The following is an 18,343-nucleotide window of genomic DNA, read 5'->3' on the forward strand; positions in this document are numbered from 1 at the left end:
GAGGAGACAGAAGGATAGGAGGTGGGTGCTGGGCAAGCCAGAGGGCAGGGAGTGAGGCAAGGCAGAACTTGGAGAAAGGAGGCTAATTAATGACAAGGAGTACACCAAGCAGTTTTTTCCATTGTATCTGGAGATCTAGCAGTTTCCTCGCTCTAAGGGTGTTCTGCTCCTGCCCAGGAGCTCTCTGGAAGAAAGGCTATTTTAGAACTACAGTTTATTTTGGGGCAAAAGTATAGGAGGCTGAAAAATACCAAATGAAATTAGACGTTGTAGGCCTAGATGCAGTGTAATACCTCTGGTTGAATTTGGGCCACAAAGGGACAGAATCAGACTGATTTCCTTCAAATACAGGCCAAGAAAGCATCAAGGAGCTGATTGGAGAAAACTTCCCTGGACCAGAGCGCAAATTCTGCTACTCGGGACCAAGCAACCAGTCACCCTGCACCAGCATCCTGGGTCGGAACACCACACGGGAGGAGTGCTGCTGTACCCAGGGAGCCAGCTGGGGAGACAGCTGTGACCCATGCCCTTTCCCTGGGACAGGTGGGAATCCCCGGGAGCCACCTTGAAAGCATGGGGCTCAGGGAAAGCCTGTGAATTTGCCAGGGGATGAAACAATATGAGCAGTGAAGGAAGAGAGGTAAGGTGGAAGAAAAGCTTTCCCTTCATCTGAGCTCTGGTTTCTCTCTTTACTATTCTTCCCCAGTGGAATTCAGCGAGATCTGCCCCAGTGGGAAGGGATATATCCCTGTGGAAGACACTTGGATGTTTGGACAAACCACATATACTGGTAAGGTTCTGGCCCAGAATCCTTCTTCATCCTTGCCCATTCCTATCTCCTGAGCAGATAGAACAATGCCTATGATGCCGGCCAAGGTTTTGACCATTCAGTCAATAACAGTGAATCATTAAATATTTATTAAGCACCTACTATGCACCAAGCACTGTGCAAATAAAAATAAAAACAAGACAGCCCCTGTTCTCAAGGAGGGAAGAAAACAATATACAGAAACTGAAAAGGGAAGGAACTCGCAACTCTTTTTCATTTCAAAGGCATTTTCAGTTAAGTGTCCCCAAGGAAGACTACAGGTTTCTTCTGTTACCCATCACCCTTCACAAACCACCAGTTTTCTTCTTCCTTGTATTTGTTCCCTACATATGAGACCAGCCTAGGGCTGCCATCTCTCCCTCCCTCATAGCTACGTGTGAACATAGGGGAAGTGGAAAGAGGAGAGAGTATCTCATTGTCCTGCCTGCCTCCCTCTGTTCTCCTCCCCATCCCCACCAAACCCACTGCAGATTTTAGGGAGCGGAGTCCTAGCTTTTCAGGAGTTCATGTAGGAGGGTCCCTCTCCCTGATGGCAACTCTGTGCCCCTTCAGATGCGGATGAATGCATGATGTTTGGCTCTGAGCTTTGTCACAATGGCCAGTGCCTCAACACAGTGCCTGGATATATCTGCCTTTGCAACCCTGGCTATCGCTATGACGCCTCCCACATGGAGTGCGAAGGTAAGATCTGTTCTGTTCCTCAAGCTGGCCATACACTCCATGAGCTTCAGGCTCACCGTTTCTCTTATCCTGAATTATCAGGAAAAACCATCCTCCCCTTCAGAAAGGTGATAGCAGAAGCAGCTAGGTGGCCCAGTGGATAGCACACTAGTCCTGAAGTCAGAAGAACCTGAATTCAAATGTGGTCTCAGACAATTAACACTTTCTAGCTGTGTGACCCTGGGCAAGTCACTTAACCCCAAATGTCTCAGGGAAAAAGAAAAGAAAAGAAAAAAAATTGCTTAAGGTAAGGAGCTTCCCTATTTGGGGAGTTACCTGGCTAGGGGCCCGGGCTGGGTTAGAGACTAGTACCTTTCTCTAAGACAGGAGAATCCGAGGGCTTTCAGGGTTGCATCCCGATGTCTCAGGAGTGACAGCCCCTGAGGCTCTATTTTACAAAGACAAGTAACTGGTTTGGCCATATACAGGAATCCTCCCAGGAGGGATTCCTCAGAGAGAAGCCTCTAAGGTAGCTAGATGGAAAAGTGGATAGAGCCCTGGATTTAAATCTGAAAGATCTGAATTCAAGTACTGATTGTGTAACTAGTTATGTGACCCTAACCTGTGTCAACCAGTTTCCTCATCTGCAAATGGGGATAATACTGCCAGAGTCTGAATTGTTCTGAAGATCAAATGAGATAACATATGTCAATTGTTTTGCATACCCGAAGGTTCTAAATAAAAATCATCACATCCATGTGGAGTCATGACGCCCCAGACTTCGGTTGGAATGTGAAGGATGGAGAACCGTCTTTGTTATTCACTTACTGAACGCCCCGATTCTATGCCCCCACTCAGTTCACAGGCTGCGTTGGCCCTTAGTTCCCCCATCTCCTCCCCTGCTCCTGCCACCCAAGCTTCTTCCCGTCTTTCCCACAGATCATGATGAATGCCAGGACACAGCCTGTGAGAATGGGGAGTGTGTGAATACAGATGGCTCCTTCCACTGCTTCTGTAGTCCCCCCCTGGTCCTGGACCCCAGCCAGAGGCACTGTGTGAACAGCACGGGCAGCATGGGTAAGCTCAGGGCAGCGCACACACCACGTGAGCTGAGGCCGGGAGCCTGGAAGGCAACGCTCACTGGATATCTTGCTGTCCTTTGGCAGACCTCCCGGACCATGACATCCACATGGACATCTGCTGGAAAAAAGTCACCAATTATGTCTGCAGCCAGCCCTTCCGAGGTCGGCGTACCACCTACACTGAGTGCTGCTGCCAGGACGGGGAGGCCTGGAGTCAGCAGTGTGCCCTGTGTCCCCCCAGGAACTCCGGTAGGAGGTGGCCGCCCCCTGGATGGCTTAGGGGGAGGGACGGCTGGGCGTCCATAGACCTGGGCCAGAGACAACAGGAGGGAGAGATTGCTAAGGATCTCCCATTTAGTGAGGCGGTAGGATGAGTGAGAACCTGAGAGGGGGAATGGTAAGGGCTGGAATGCTGCGGTTCCCTAGAGATCCTCCTGGCAAGCCCTCTGAGGAGTACCCTCCCCCAGGTTAAGTCGCATTAATGTGCTGCAAAGGAAGGTTGTTATTATTGTTTGTCCTTCATTCTCAAAGGGGACGCTAGAAAGGGGCCTCCAGGACATGCAAGTGAGAGTGAGGGGGGCTGTGCAGAGCCTTCCGGCTGGTCCTGGCTCTGTGGGAATAGAGACCAAGCTGAGGTTCCAGAAGGCACTGGTTGCTCTCAATTTGTACTCATAGCTTTTCTCTTCCCTTGACAGAGGTCTTTGCTCAGCTGTGCAACGTGGCGAGGATAGAAGCTGAGCGAGAAGCCGGCCTTCACCCCCGGCCGGGCTATGAGTATGGCCCGGGACCCGATGACCTGCATTACGGCCTCTATGGCCCTGAGGGGGCCCCCTTTTATAACTACCTGGGTCCTGAGGAGGGTGCTTCGGAGCCCCCCTTCCTGCACCCTGGCAGCGGCCCAGTGCCCAAACTTCCTGCCCCTGAGCCACCACTGCAGCCTTCACAAGTTCAGCCCCACTTCCTGGGCAGCCGGCCAGGTTTGTGCTACCTGCCTGGGGCACTGGTGGGGGGAGGTGGGATCAAGTATCTTTTCCTGTTTTCTTTCTTCAATCCCAACTGCCTAATTCCTTCTCCCCAAGATTAGAAAAGGGGAGCCTGGCTTCACCAGTGAGAGTCACAGAAGTCAAAGGACTGACATCTGGAAAGGACACAGTGCTACTTACCCTCTCTAAGCCTCAGTTTTCCCATCTGTAAAATGAGAGAATAAGGAGCAGGACGTGGTCATGACTAATTCTGTGAGCCTGTACTCTCTCTCACAAAGAAGTTAATTGAATGGGTAGGAACCTTCGTGTTGTAGTCATCACTCATTTAATGAGTAGTAATGTGTTAGATGTGGGAATTCATTCAAGAATCATTTAGTAACCACCAACTGCATACAAAGCATAGGCATTAGGGGAGTTAAAACTCAATTGAAAAATTGAATTCAATTACAATTCAAACATGTCCTCGTGGAACTTACAAAATTGCTTTTGGGGGGTGCTATATGTAACATCCTCCATACATACTTTGCATCTGTAATACCGTGCCCCCAAAAAGGCAGTTAACTATTTAAAAAAATAGGATATTTATCATAGAGATTTACAAATTGGCTTGGAGTTAGAGAAAGAAAATTCTGCTCTCGCTGGCCTTTGAAGGATGCATAGGATTTAAAATATGATAGGGAGATAGGAAATTCTTGCAAAAGGAGTACCATGAACCAAAGCACAGCACGTATGCAAGAAATCGTGTTTGTTTGTTGTTCAGTCATTTTCAGCTGTGTCCAACTCTCCATGATCCCTTTTCTTGGCAGAAATACTGGAGTGGCTCGCCATTTCCTTCTCCAGCTCATTTTACAGATGAGAAAACTGAGGAGTTGTCTGTGAAAGTTGGAGTGTACCGAGATTAGGCTTACAAGTAGAGGAGGTTCTAGTGGTGAAAAGCCTTAAATGCTTTGAATCTGAGCCCTCAAAAGGCAATGCAACTTTGGGGCCTGATCTCAGAGTGTGTGTGTGTGTGTGTGTGTGTGTGTGTGTGTGTGTGTGTATACACATATATACATGTGGGTGTGAGGCACATTTTTAAGAAATAAAATACATCTTTACTTGGGATTGATTTTTGGTAAAATTTCACGATACCCCTGAATAGCACTGTTAATGAATCTTCTAATATAGAATAAGATTTGTCTATAAAAACAGACAAATAGGAAGAATATGGCTGGGTTATGTGTTCTTCCTTCTCTCCTTGCATCCTCTGAATCCCTCAGGGAACTATGACAGCTTTGAAGGCCTCCGAGCAGAAGAATGTGGCATCCTCAATGGCTGTGAGAATGGCCGCTGTGTTCGAGTGGACGAGGGCTATACCTGTGATTGCTTTGAAGGCTTCCAGCTGAATATTGCCCAGATGGCTTGTGTGGGTAAGTTTAGAACGGGGGAGAAGAGTAGAGAGTAGAATTCCCAGGAAGAGGGGTACTGTGGCCAGGTGGTGCGGTATTAACAAGAAAGCCCAAGTAGCCGATTAGGGTCTCCCCAATATAAGGGCCAAATTTGGAATTGGCCAGCCCAAGTATTCTATAGTTCTATTCTGGAGATTCTCAGGACAGGACTAAAATAAAGGAACAAGACTTCTATAGCTGCTACCCCGGGGGCTGGTACAGGACTGTTGCCTTGTACTTTGTTTTTGTTGTTGTTTTATCTTATTTTTTTCAAAACACATGCAAGGATAACTTTGAAGAGGAAAGTATTACTTCCTCATTTAAGGGTTAGTTCACCAAGGCCGAATACTCCAATAAGGGAAGCTTATCCTTTTTCTTATAGATGTGAATGAATGTGAGAGCATGCATGGGCCCACAGCTCCCTGTGCACATGGTCACTGCGAGAACACTGAGGGCTCCTATTACTGCCAATGCTCTGTGGGCTATGTGGCCATGGCAGGGCCCCCTCGCTGTATCCCCAAGGAGTAATGAAGGACAGCACTCGGCAGCCACCTGGAAACGGCCTGAGTCATCCACAAGGGCCCTGAGGAGGAAGAGATCATGAAGGCAGCAGTAAGGAGGCTGGAGGCTCTGCCCCCAACAAGCCTCCCCCTCCCACCATCTCTTATGGCTACAGGCCCCCAGGAGGCCTGCTTCAGCCAGGAGTTTCCAGCTTGGCTCAAACACCACCTGCTGCTTTGATGCTTCAGCCACTGGTCATGGGGCCTGACTCGTTGCCTTGCCCTGTGATATTTGCTGAGGGAAGAGCCCGTTCTCTTCTCTCCAAACTGTGCATATCTGCAGGGTCCTTTAGCCTCACACTATAGGCATCCCCCTCCAGCTATGACTCAAAGGAACCCACAGCTGCAAAAGGGGCAAACAGCTGCCTCACTCTGGCCAGTCGTTGAGAGCCCATCTCGCTGGACGGGGATTAGAGTTTTGCTGATGACTCCAAAGCCCCTCTTGGAGGACTTCTGTCTCTACTAGGCTGGGCTGGGCCCTTCTTTTGATGTATCTCCATTCTATAGCCAGTTCTGTGACCCCAGGTGGGCAGCAGATCCCCTCAGCACAGAGCAGCAAGACTGGTGCCAGCCTTCTCCTGCGCAGATGTGAGAGGAGGGAAGCAAAGACAGATCCAAAAGAAATGAGATCAAAGGGGGATGGGGTAGGAGAGGAGAGGAGAATGGGGAGGCAAAGAGGAAGAAAGAGCCAGAATTTTACAGGAGTCTAAGGGAAACATTTCAGTGGCTTCAGCTTGGTCAGCTTGCATCTCCCAGCAGGCCCTAGCCCTGTGTGCGCCAGTAGCAGGGCTCTTTGTTGCAAGATGCCCTCCTCTCCAACAGACCTTTGTAAAATACACATAGCTTTTTGTAGGAACCAAATCTCTCTTGTGCTCTCCTTTTTTGAAAACCAGTTTGATGTGTTATAAATAAAAAGGTCGATTTTCTGGCCTGTGGATTACAGTGTATGTGTAGTGTATTTTTTTTAACCTCTGCTTAAGCAATTCAGTTTTAGTTGAATTCAAACAGGTAGTGAGTGGATGCCTATCTAAATCCAAGACACTGTTTGGAGTGAGAAGCATCTAAAGCTAACTAGCTGAGCAGAGTAAAGCAGGGTTAATGGAACAAGAATTACTGAAAGCACATGACACATTGTTGGGAAACCTCTTATCATCAAACTTTCCTAGAATGCAGTTTACAGAAAGGGAAAAAGTTTTCCATTTCTATTCTGAAACACTGGTACCCTAGGAAAAATATTTTTTTGGGACCTTGGCGACTACCTTCTATTTTGCTTTGTTTTGGTATTCAAATAAAGGACCTGCTTTAATTTAACCCAGCTATTGCTGGAGTGACATAGTTCGGTCTGAGAGAGACACAAAGAAATTCTTATATAGGGTGTTTATACCTAAAACCTTACTTGTAGGGGAAATGGGTTGTCAGAGAGTCAGGCTCCAACATGCCTTGTGTCTTGCCATCTAATCCAATAGTGGTCTGAATTTCACTTTGAAACTGCCTTTCTGCTTCTACATTGGATTTGTGGACTCTGAAGAAATCTTAGCATCAACCTAATAGGATCTTTTTTGTTCTCATTTGGACCATAATTTAGACTATCTTCTCTGAGAGGGAATTGCATCTCCTAACCTCTCTTTCTTGTCCTACTACCCCAAACATGTATAATTCTGCTACTCTCTCTTGACCCAAGAGGACCCAGTATTAGCCATGATTACTTGGGTCCTCACTAACTTATTTGATTTTTGATCCCTGCCCTATTATTTAATACTTTTGTGACCTTGGGTAAACCTTCCTGGACCTCAATTCCCTATCCTATAGTCACTAAAGTCCTTGGTAGCTCTAAATCTTACATTATTATTTTATCTTTATGTCCAATAGAGCCCAGAGGTAAAAATATCAGATAATTTATCAGCTCTAATCCCAAGTTAGTTTTGCTGAACTGCTTTTTTTTTAAATTTATTCTTTACTACAAGAGATGACTTTTTGAGCAGGAGAAGGGAGAAGGAAGGGAAATGAAAACAAAAATATAAAATTTTATTTAGAAATATAATTTGACAAAAACTAAAAAAGTCTTAAGTAGTCAGAACAATTTTGAGAATTAGGTTAGCTATAGGGATGTGTATAGATTTTGTTTTGTCATTTCCTTCATTTACATTGTTTTAGTCATTGTTTTCGTGGTTCTTACTTTTCTCTGCATCAGTTTAGAAGTCTTCTCATAAGTCTCCCTAATCATAATTTCTTCCAGTATAGCAACCCCATTACATTAATGAACCATAATTTGTTAACCTGCTGCACAGTTGATAGGCATTTATTTTACTTGTAATTCTTTGCTCCCACAAGAAGTTCAGTAGTAGCCTATTATTAAGCTAGTATTGTACTTAGAAGAAGTTCTGCTTTGTCAGACCCTCTACTAATTAGCATATAATATTAATGGTTAATAATAGCTAAGCTAACAACCTTGTTAGAGCTAAACTTCTTTAGGAATTTAGCCCACCATTTGTAATCCCACCTCATGGTGTTTTCCCCTTAATGGTGTCTTCCTCCTGGTTACTTCTAGATAACTTGTCTTACCCTTTGTCAATTAATAAAACCCCTTTTTAAAAAATAAAAAAAAAAAGACCCTCTTTCCTTGCTAAAGACTATTATGGATTTAGCCTGCTCTTTGTAGCATAATAAAATCTTTGCCCCTTGATTTGGGGGATGCCTAAGCCTACAGATTCTTCTGAGGTGATTCATGACACTGATCTATATCTCAATATACTTTTGGGGTCTCATCCCATACCCCTCATTTTTGGTGACCTAATTTGGGGAGAGTCTGACTGCACTTAATAATCTCAACAGATGGAGTGCCTAGACTGGAGTTCAGGAATATCTAAGTACAAATGTGACCTCTTATACTAATAGTTGTGTGTCCCTGGGTAAATCACTTAATCCTATTTGCCTGTTTCCTCATCTGTAAAATGAACTGGAGAAGGAAATGGCTAACCACTCTGATATTTTTGCCAAATGGGATCACAAAAAGTCAGAGGTCAAAGATTGACTGAACAACAACAAATAAAACCCCCTGGCAGAGGGTGGGGGGTGGAGATGGGAGGGGAGTGGAGCCAAGATAGCAGAGTAAAGGCAAGGACTTACCAAGTTCTCCCCCCAAATCCTCCAAATTCTTTAAAATAATAATTTAAACAAATTTTAGAGCATTAGAACATGCAAAAAGATGGTGTGAAATGAAGGTTATCAAGAAAGGTCTGGGACACTAAGGGAGGAGTCCATATGCAGTCCCAGCACAGTCCTGGCCCTAGCCTGGAATGAGTCTTGAAGATCCTTGAGTCATCAGCGGCACTGGCAGTTTGCAGAACCCCAGAAACACCAAAGACAATTTAGAAGGTCAGCAGGAAAGGTTTATCTCAACTATGGTGAGTGGGCCTTGGAAAATCAGCAAACCAGGAGTAGACAATGGCAGCAGCAGTTTCTGGAGGCCTCAGCTCATAGGAGGTCTCTTTATAACAACACTGAGGAAGGAAGTTGTGGCTTTAGTACAGTATAATTTACAGCCACAGTGGAGTGGGGACCCTTCTCACAGTTCCAGGGCAGAAAAGAGTGCTTGTGGTCAGTCCTTAAAAGGATCCCTGGAAACAGCTACACAAGCCACCTGAAGCTTGGGACAGTGCCCCTTCCACCCTGGAAATAGAGTCCTATTTTAACAGAGTTAAAAGCTGTGAAAATGAACAGGCGACAGAAAAAAGATTCGGACCATAGAAAGTTACTAAGATCAAAATGCACACTCAGAAGAAGATAATAAAGTCAAAGATCCTGCATTCAAAGTCTCCAAGAAAAATAAAAATTAGTCTCAGACCAGAAAGAACTCAAAGGGAATTGTGAAAATCAAGTAAGAGAGGCAGAGGAAAATTTGGGAAGAGAAATGAGAGTGATGCAAAAGGAAATACAAAAAGCTAATGAAGAAAGTTTACCTTAAAAAGCAAAATTGGCCAAATAGGAAAGGAGATACAAAAGCTTACTGAGGAAAATAATTCCTTGAAAATTAGAAAGAGCAAATAGAAACAAGTGATTTTTATGAGTAATTGAGAAACTATAAAACAAATCCAAAAGAATGAAAAAAATAGAAAACAAATTGAAATATCTCATTTGAAAAACAACTGAACTGGAAAATAGATCCAGGAGAGATAATTTAAAAATTATTGGTCTACCTGAAAACCATGATCAGAAAAAGAGCCTAAACATTGTCTTTCAATAAATTATCAAGGATAACAGTCTTAATATTCTAGAACCAGAGGGTAATTGAAAGAATCTACCAGTTACCTCCTGAAAGAAATTCCAGGATGAAAACTTCCAAGAATATTATAGCCAAGTTCCAGGACTCCCAAGTCAAGGACAAAATATTGCAACTATCCAGAAGAAACAATTCAAAAAGAATGAAGCCACAGTCAGGATAATCCAAGATTGAGCAGCACCTATATTAAAGGATGAGAGCACTTGGAATATGATATTCAAGAGAGCAATAGAGCTAGGACTACAAGCAAGAATCACCCACTCAGCAAAACTCAATATAATCCTTTAGGGGAAAAAGTGGACATTCAAAGGAAAGCATTCATTTAATTAAAAAAAAAAAAAAAAAAAAAAACAGAACTGAGTAGAAAATTTGATTTTCAAATATAGGACTCAGGAAAAGCATAAGAGGTAATCAAGAAAGGGATATCATAAGGAACTTAATAAGGTTTATCTGTTTTTATTCTATCAATGGAGGATGATATTTGTAACTCATAAGAACTTTCTCCTTATTATGGCAGTTAAAAGTATTACATATAGACAGAGGGCACAGGTATGAGTTGAATATGAAGGGATAATATCTTTAAAAATAAAATTAAGGAGTGAGAGAGAGTACTGGGAGAAAGGAAGAAGTGGAATGGCTTAAATTATCTGCCATAAAAGAGGCAAGAAAAAGCTTTTACAGTGGGGGGAAGAAGGGGAGGAAAAGGGGAATTGAGTGAACTTTAATCTCATCAGAATTGACTCAAAGAGGAAATAATATACACACTCAATATGGGTAGAGAAATTTATTTTACCCTGTGGGAGGGGGAGGTTGATAGAAGTCATATTGGGGAAGGAGGTGGTCAGAAGCACAACCCTTTGGAAAGGGAGAGAGCATGGAATAAACCAGAGAGAAATACAGTTAGCAATAATAATTGGGAAAATAATTTTCAAGCAAGTTTCTCTGATGAAGGCATTATTTCTCAAATGCATAGGGAACTGAGTCAAATTTATAAAAATTAAAAAAAACATTTTCCAATTGATAAATGATCAAAAGATATGAACTATGCCCAAAGGGCTATAGATACATTTATATACTTTGATCTAACAATACCACTATTAAGTATGAAGCATCAAAGAGATTTTAAAAGAAAGGAAAGGGACCTATATGTACAAAATTATTTATAGAAGCTCTTCTCAGGGCAAAGAACTGGAAATTGAGGGGATGCCCATCATTTGGGGAATGGCTGAATAATCCATGCTATGTGATATGAATATTATTGTTCTACAGGAAATGATGAGCAGGATGCTATCAGAAAAACTTGGAAAGTCCTTCATGAATTCAAGCAAAGTGAAATGTATTGTGTATAAAATAATAGGAAAGTTGTGAGATGATCAGCTGTGAATGACTTTGCTCTTTTCTAAATAATATGGTGAATGATCTATAACTACTCTGAAGGACTTATGATGAAAAATGCTATTCATATCCAAAGAACTGATTGTCTCTGAATACAAATTGAATTATACTTTTTTTTTTTTACTTTATCTTTCTTGAGTTTGTTTTTTTTTTTGGGGGGGGGGAGCTATCTATCTTTTCTTTTGCAACTTGACTTTTATGGAAGTATTTTGCATAACTTCACACATGCCTTCTTAATGGAGGATGAAGGTGGGGAGAAAGAATCTGGAATTCAGTTTTTAAAAGAAATTTTTGAAAAAATTGTTTTACATGTATGGAGTGGGGGAGAAGGGGAGGAGGGGATGAAATATTAAATTAAAACAACAACAACCCTGAGACAGGAATTAGCCACTTCCTGAAGCAGTCCATTCTGCTTTGGGACAGTTCTACTTGTTAGGAAAATTTTCCTTTCTTTCTGTCCTTTTGAGTCTAACAAAAGAAATCTAATCCTTCTTCCTCATAACAGTCCTTCAAAAAAACATGAAGACAACAATAATGTCATCTTTTTTGCTCCCCAATCATATATCCCAAGTCTTCTCCCTAAACATTCCTAATCCTTCAGTTAATCCTCCTACAACGTGGATTCAAGGTCCTTCACTATTCTGGTTGCCTTTGGATGGATACTTTCCAGCATATTAATGCCCTTCTTAAATCCCTTTCCCAGAACTAAAACAGTACTATTAGATAAGATCTGAGAAGGGCAGAACACCCTAAGACATTGTAAGCAATATAGTTGCTTCCCCACCCCATTAAACAAAGAAGCCCTAGAGAATTTTTTAAAAATCTGAGTCATCTTGCAGAGTAACATTTTCAGTAAAAGCTACCCCCCCCCTTTTCTTAAAAGCAGGAATGTGAATTTTAGTTAGCTGTCAATTTCCCCAGTTCCTCCAAACATCCAAACATAAATTAGTGTCTGTCCTGAACCTTGACCAGGATCCCCACTCCCTGCCCCCAATGACGTGTCCTATTTGACCTAAATAAGAATCCTCCAATAACCTATCGAGCTTTTTTGTGTTGAGCACATAACTCCATCGATGACTCCAGCACACCATCCTGTGTCCAAACTAACTCACCAGTCTTCCATTGTATGAGAATCTTCCCTCAATAAAGTTGTTTTACTATGTTCTCTTATGAGTACCTGGTTTCCTTATATTGGACCTAGGTACTCTCAACTTTCCTAAGTCTGTGTTGACAGACTAATTACCTCCCCATTCTTAGAAGTCATGTCCCTTTTAATGCAACCTGTAATGGCATTAGTTTTTGGAAGATCCTACCACATTTATATTTAACCACTAAACTGCTGCTTTTTGAGTGCAGCCATCTAATCACTCCTGAATCCTTATCATTGTACTATTGTCTCTAAACAAAGCCCTACCAACTTCTTCACAAAGTATGAGAAACTTTAGCAGGAGCTTGACAAAAAGGCTATATCTATAGCCTCATCTGAACTGCTTGAAAAGTGGCAGTTGATTGTTGTCCTTCTCAAAGAGTAGTAACATGACATCACTTATGTCCAGGTCAAGATATCTGATGATCAGACCAATGGTTGGGTACAAAATAGTCCACATAAAAATGAAGTCAACAAAGGAAGGAGGTTTGTGCTTTCAAACTTTTTGGTCTCTGAAACTTTATATATTTTTAAAAATTATTGAAGATCTCAGAGTTTTTGTTTATTTGGATTATAACTATCAATATTTACTGTATTTGAATTTAAAACTGATAAAATTTAAAAATATATAGTCATTTAAAAATAATAATAATCCCATTGCACATTAATATAAGGAACATATTTTGGTGAAAAAATATTTTCCAAAATGAAAGACCATTCAATATGAAGAGTGGCATTGTTTATATATTTTTGCAAACTCTTTAATAATTGGGTTAAGAAGAGACATCTAGATTCTCATCTCTGTTTCTTCAAACAGTTTTATTATATGTTGTTTTGGTTGAAGAAAATTTGGCTTCATACAGATATATAGTTGAAAAAGAAAATAATATTTTAATAGGCAAATAACATTTTAGTATTATGAAAATAGGACTTCATCCCCTATGAAGAGTACAGATATCTCCAATGTCACAGATTCCCTGGCCACCTTTTCTAGTACTGGTTACACTATTTCACTTTGACCCAATACGAAGTTGGGGAATTGTACTGCTCAACATTCTCCCCATACTTTCATTTCTTAGTAAATTCTCCCCTTTTTATATTTTTGCTTTTCATCTCAACTACCCAATCAAATCCTAGTAGCTATTCCTTACAGACTTCTAGGTCAGTTCCCTTCTTTCCTCAGAATTTACTATGGCTCATAATTTTTTTTCTCTCCTCCCCAATTCCTGCCATCAGACTTAGAAATTTCATCAATCAACCTCTCCTTCAAACATCCTAACCTCTCAGTTCCTCAACCTACTCATTTTCCATGATTCTTTCCTTCAACCCATCTTAGCTACACACAAAGATGTGCTATCCCTTTTAAAATTAATTAATTTTTTGAATACACATTTCTTTATGAATCATGTTGAGAGAGAAAAATCAGAACAAAAGGGGAAAACCACGGGGAAAAAAATAGAAAAAAAGAAGTGAATATAGCATGTGTTGATTTATATTCAATCTCCATAGTTCTTTTTCTACATGCAGATGGCATTTTCTATCCAAATTTTATTGTGACTTTCTTGAATTTTTGAACCACTGAGAAGAATCAAGTCTTTCATAGTTGATTATCACACATTCTTGATGCTACTATATACAATGTATTCCCAATTTGCTTGTTTTGCTCAGCATCAGTTCATGAAATATTTCCAGGCCAAGATGTGCTATCCTTAATCTTGCTATTACTCATAAAATACAACAAATCCCTGTCCAACAATTCTAAAATCCCCCTTTCTGTTGACTTTCCACTTCTCTTTCTTCCTTCCCTCATCAAATCCTACTTTTGATCCATGTCATGAGATCCAATTCCTCAAACTTTCAAACATTCTGTTTTCTTTTAGACCATCTCTTCTATACTTGCCAATCTCTCCTCTTTCCCCCATCTCAATCCCTTGGTGAATTAGTTCAACTCTATATTGTCCTGTTCTCTTGAGTCTCCAAATCCCTTTTATACTTTCTTTCTTTCTTTTTTTTAAATTAAAGCTTTTTATTTTCAAAATATATACATGGATGATTTTCAACATTCACCCTTACAAAACCTTGTGTTCTCATTTTTTCCCTCCTTTCTTCCCACCTACTCCCCTAGATGGCAAGTCATCCAATATATGTTAAATATGTGCAATTCTTCTATACATATTTCCACATACATACTGCACAAAGAAAAATCAGATCAAAAAGGAAAAAAATGAGAAGGAAAACAAAAAGCAAGTAAATAACAACAAAAAGAGTAAAAACACTTGTTGTGATCCACATTCAGTTCCCACTGTCCTTTCTCTGGGTACAGATAGCTCTCTTCATCACAAGATTCATTGTAACTGGTCTGAATTATCTCATTATTGAGATGTGAGAGCCACATCAAACACTTTCAAACCTTCATAATTTACCCCCCTTCTACCTTTCCAGTCTTCTTACAACTCCATATATGCTTCAATCCAGTGATACCAGTCTCTTTGCTGTTTCTCCAACAAGAAAAGATTTAAGCTGGAGGTTAGTGACTCTTTCTCTTTCTCTCTCTATGACTTTGGGGGTGAACCATGAGGTAAAGTACTTGAAGGAGAGATTCTCCTTGAACCCTGCCTCTGGTAAAGACCCACCCAGGGAATTAAGATAAAGTGGTTTCATTCTGTTATCTTAGTGGGACTAGTTGAGTCCAGGACCACTCCTACATAGCTCAAATTTAAGTAATCTCACTTAGCTGGAGATCTAGATTTCTAATTTTTTTTGTTTTTGTTTTTTTTTAGTGCATAAAAATTTTATTGTTAAAAATAGAAAAGCAGTATCCTTTTCAGATCACAATACAATAAATTATATTTAATAAGGGGCCATAGAAACAGATTAAAAATTAATTGGAGATTAAATACACTAATTTTGAAGAATGAGTGAGTTAAAGAACAAACCATAGAAACAATCAATAAATTCATTAAAGAGAATGACAATAATGAAACACATGTCACTAAATGTCTCTAAATGCTTGCATCAATAAAATAAAGGACAAACCAGCAAATTAGGTATGTGGTTAAAATAGACCAGGAAAAGAACAGACTAAGAAATTCCCAATTAAACACTAAATTGGAAATTCTAAAAATTAAAGTGAGACTAATAAAATTGAATTTAAAAGTCATTGAGTTAATAAATAAAACTAGGAGTTAGTTTTTTTTTTTTTTTTTTTTTAAACAACAACATCAGTCTACATTTTACAGATAAGGAAACTTGAAGCAGTTTAAGGCTCAACTCAGGTCTTACAACTCTAGATCATGTGCTTTATTCACTGTACCATATAATGCCTTAGGGTACCAACAGCACTATGTGGGGCATCCTTCTTTCTTATACTGACCCAACACTTACACTAATACTGACAGTCTTGTATTGGAGACTCTTTTCTTGCCCCTACGTTCAATTCCTCAATTTCCTTACCCCCTGGTCCCTGTGGTCATACCTTATAGGTATGGTCCAAACAAACAAACAAAAAAAATCTAGTTAATATTCCTTTGTTTGTTTGTTTTATTTTATTTTATAATTATAACTTTTTTTTGACAGTACATATGCATGGGTAATTTTTTACAACATTATCCCTTGCACTTACTTCTGTTCAGATTTTTTCCCTTCCTCCCCCAACCCTGTCTCCCAGATGGCAGGCAGTCTTTTACATGTTAAATATATTATAATACATGTGTATAGAACCGAATTTCTTGTTGCACAGGAAGAATTGGATTCAGAAGGTAAAAATAATAGTTTACACTCATTTCCCAGTGTTCCTTTTCTGGATGTAGCTGATTCTGTCCATCATTGATCAATTGGAATTGGATTAGCTCTTCTCTATGTTGAAGATATCCACTTCCATCAGAATACATCCTCATATAGTATTGTTGTTGAAGTGTATAGTGATCTCCTAGTTCTGCTCATTTCACTCAGCATCAGTTGATGTAAGTCTCTCCAAGCCGATCTAGATTTCTATTGATCCTTATTGAGCTGAAAATTGGCTCAAAACCACTCCTAGTAAGTGGTCTCATCTAGGCCTGGGGGGCAGTGATAGCATTGAGGGAATCTCATTTGATTGAAACCTCTGTCTCAGATTTCCTTATAAAAATGGCAATTTTAAACTCATTTCTTTGCAGAGGACCTAATATGCCATGCCAAGGAACTTCTCTCTCCCCTTGGCATAAATTGCAACCCTCTGCCTTCTGAAATGATATTCTCTTTCAGTATTACTCCTTCTTTATCTTTATCTATTTCCCTAACAGGACCTCATTCACTTTCTCTGCTACAGGATTTCTCTGCTAAAAACTCTCTCTGCCGGGACTCCACTAGAAACTTTATCTCTCTGTTGGGACTTTGCCACCAAGGAATAAAGTCTTTCTATCAAAGGCTGACTTCCCAATGCCAATAATAAGTTTCTTTTTGCCAGTCTAGTTTTTTGGGTTTGTAAATTCCTTTATAAAGGACATTTGTGCTGACCAAAGGGGTTCCCACAACTTCCTGCCCTACGCCAAACTTCATTATTTTGGGATACAACCCTGAACCTCTTCATTTGGATCAAAGTGTACATGGAGGATTGTAAGAGAGAGAGTGTACTATAGGCAGCTAGATGGTTCAATGAATAGAGTGACAGCCCTATCAGTCAGGAGAATATAAATTCAAATTTGGCCTCAGATTACTTATTAACTATGTTATCCTGGGTAAGTCACTTCAGCTTGTTTGCCTCATCTGTAAAATAAGCTGGAGAAGGAAATAGCAAACCATCTTAATTTGTCAAGAAAACCCCAAATAGGGTCAGAGTCATGACTCAACAACAAAGTATAAGAAGAGTGAAAAGGTGGGAGGGGGCCAGATTATGAAAAACTTTCAATGTCAGAGGATTTTAGATTTTATCTTGGATATGATAAAAAAAAAAAAAAAAAAAAGCATTGAAGCTTACTGAATGGGAGGTCTTCAGCATGACTTAGTAAGAACTACACTTTAGGAAAATTACTTTGATGGCTAAATCAAGAATGGATTATGTGTGAAGAGAAACTTGTGGTAGGCAGACCAACCAGCAGACTATGATAATAATCGAAGTGTGAGGTAAAGAGGGCCTGTACTAGGATGGTAGCACTGCCTTGAAGAGAGAAAGGAACCTATGTGATATGTTACAAGGATATATATAGGGAGTGAGATAAAGAGTGAAGAGTTGAGGACCATAACTGGGTAACTGAGAAGATGGTGATGACCTGAATAGTAATGGAGACATTTGAAAGAAGATTGGGTTGTTTGAGATTTGGAGGAGAGAGGGCAGATGATGAGTTCTGTTTTGGACATAAACAGTTTATTAGACATCCAGTTCAAGATCTAACTGGAAACTGGTGGTGAAAGGCTTAAGGTCAGCAGAGAGGTTAGGGCTAGATTAGGAGATCTGAGAATCATCAGAATAGAGATGATAACTAACCCATAAGGACTGATGAGATCACCCAGAAAAGTAGGAAGAAAGGAGAAGATAAAAGGATCTAGGGGACAGAGGTCTGTGGAACATCCACATTCTAAAGTTTTCCCACAAATTGCTGTCCAGCTCAGTGGACATAATTTTCAAGACAGTACTCTTGCCTTTTTTGAAAATCTGGGCATAAGCCTTTTTCTAGTCCTGTGGTACATCTCCCATTTTTCAAGACCTCTCACGTCTTAATGACCAGGCTTAATAATCCTATTGACCAGTAATCCTATTGACCAGTTCTCTAAGTAATTGAGGAAGTTGTTGTTTGGTATCAGTTGATCTGAATTCAATCAAGGTTAATTAGGTACATTCTTACTTTTTTATCTCAGGTATCTACTCCTCCTAAATCATTTTTGTTCTGATAGTTCTGATGCAAAGGTCTCCTCAGCAGAGAAACAAAATGAGTACTGAGTAGTTCTTTCTGTCATGTCATGATATATCATAACATCTTAAACACCTTTGTGAGCATCCTTTTTCT

General features: G+C 40.4%; 1 protein-coding gene across 1 annotated transcript in view; it reads left to right on the forward strand.

Moving 5' to 3' along the window:
* The window catches only part of LTBP2 (latent transforming growth factor beta binding protein 2), a 184,549-nt gene extending 178,066 nt beyond the window's left edge, over positions 1-6,483 (forward strand). Inside the window, exons 28-35 of the mRNA XM_074290027.1 lie at positions 352-543; positions 707-790; positions 1,382-1,510; positions 2,429-2,566; positions 2,656-2,820; positions 3,267-3,548; positions 4,814-4,963; positions 5,364-6,483. Coding sequence (XP_074146128.1) covers positions 352-543; positions 707-790; positions 1,382-1,510; positions 2,429-2,566; positions 2,656-2,820; positions 3,267-3,548; positions 4,814-4,963; positions 5,364-5,509 — 1,286 coding nt within the window. The 3' untranslated portion in view covers positions 5,510-6,483. The remainder of the gene's footprint in view (positions 1-351; positions 544-706; positions 791-1,381; positions 1,511-2,428; positions 2,567-2,655; positions 2,821-3,266; positions 3,549-4,813; positions 4,964-5,363) is intronic.
* The last annotated feature ends 11,860 nt before the right edge of the window (positions 6,484-18,343 follow it).

The sequence above is a fragment of the Sminthopsis crassicaudata genome, chromosome 2, assembly GCF_048593235.1.
Source record: "Sminthopsis crassicaudata isolate SCR6 chromosome 2, ASM4859323v1, whole genome shotgun sequence".
Taxonomy (NCBI): domain Eukaryota; kingdom Metazoa; phylum Chordata; class Mammalia; order Dasyuromorphia; family Dasyuridae; genus Sminthopsis; species Sminthopsis crassicaudata.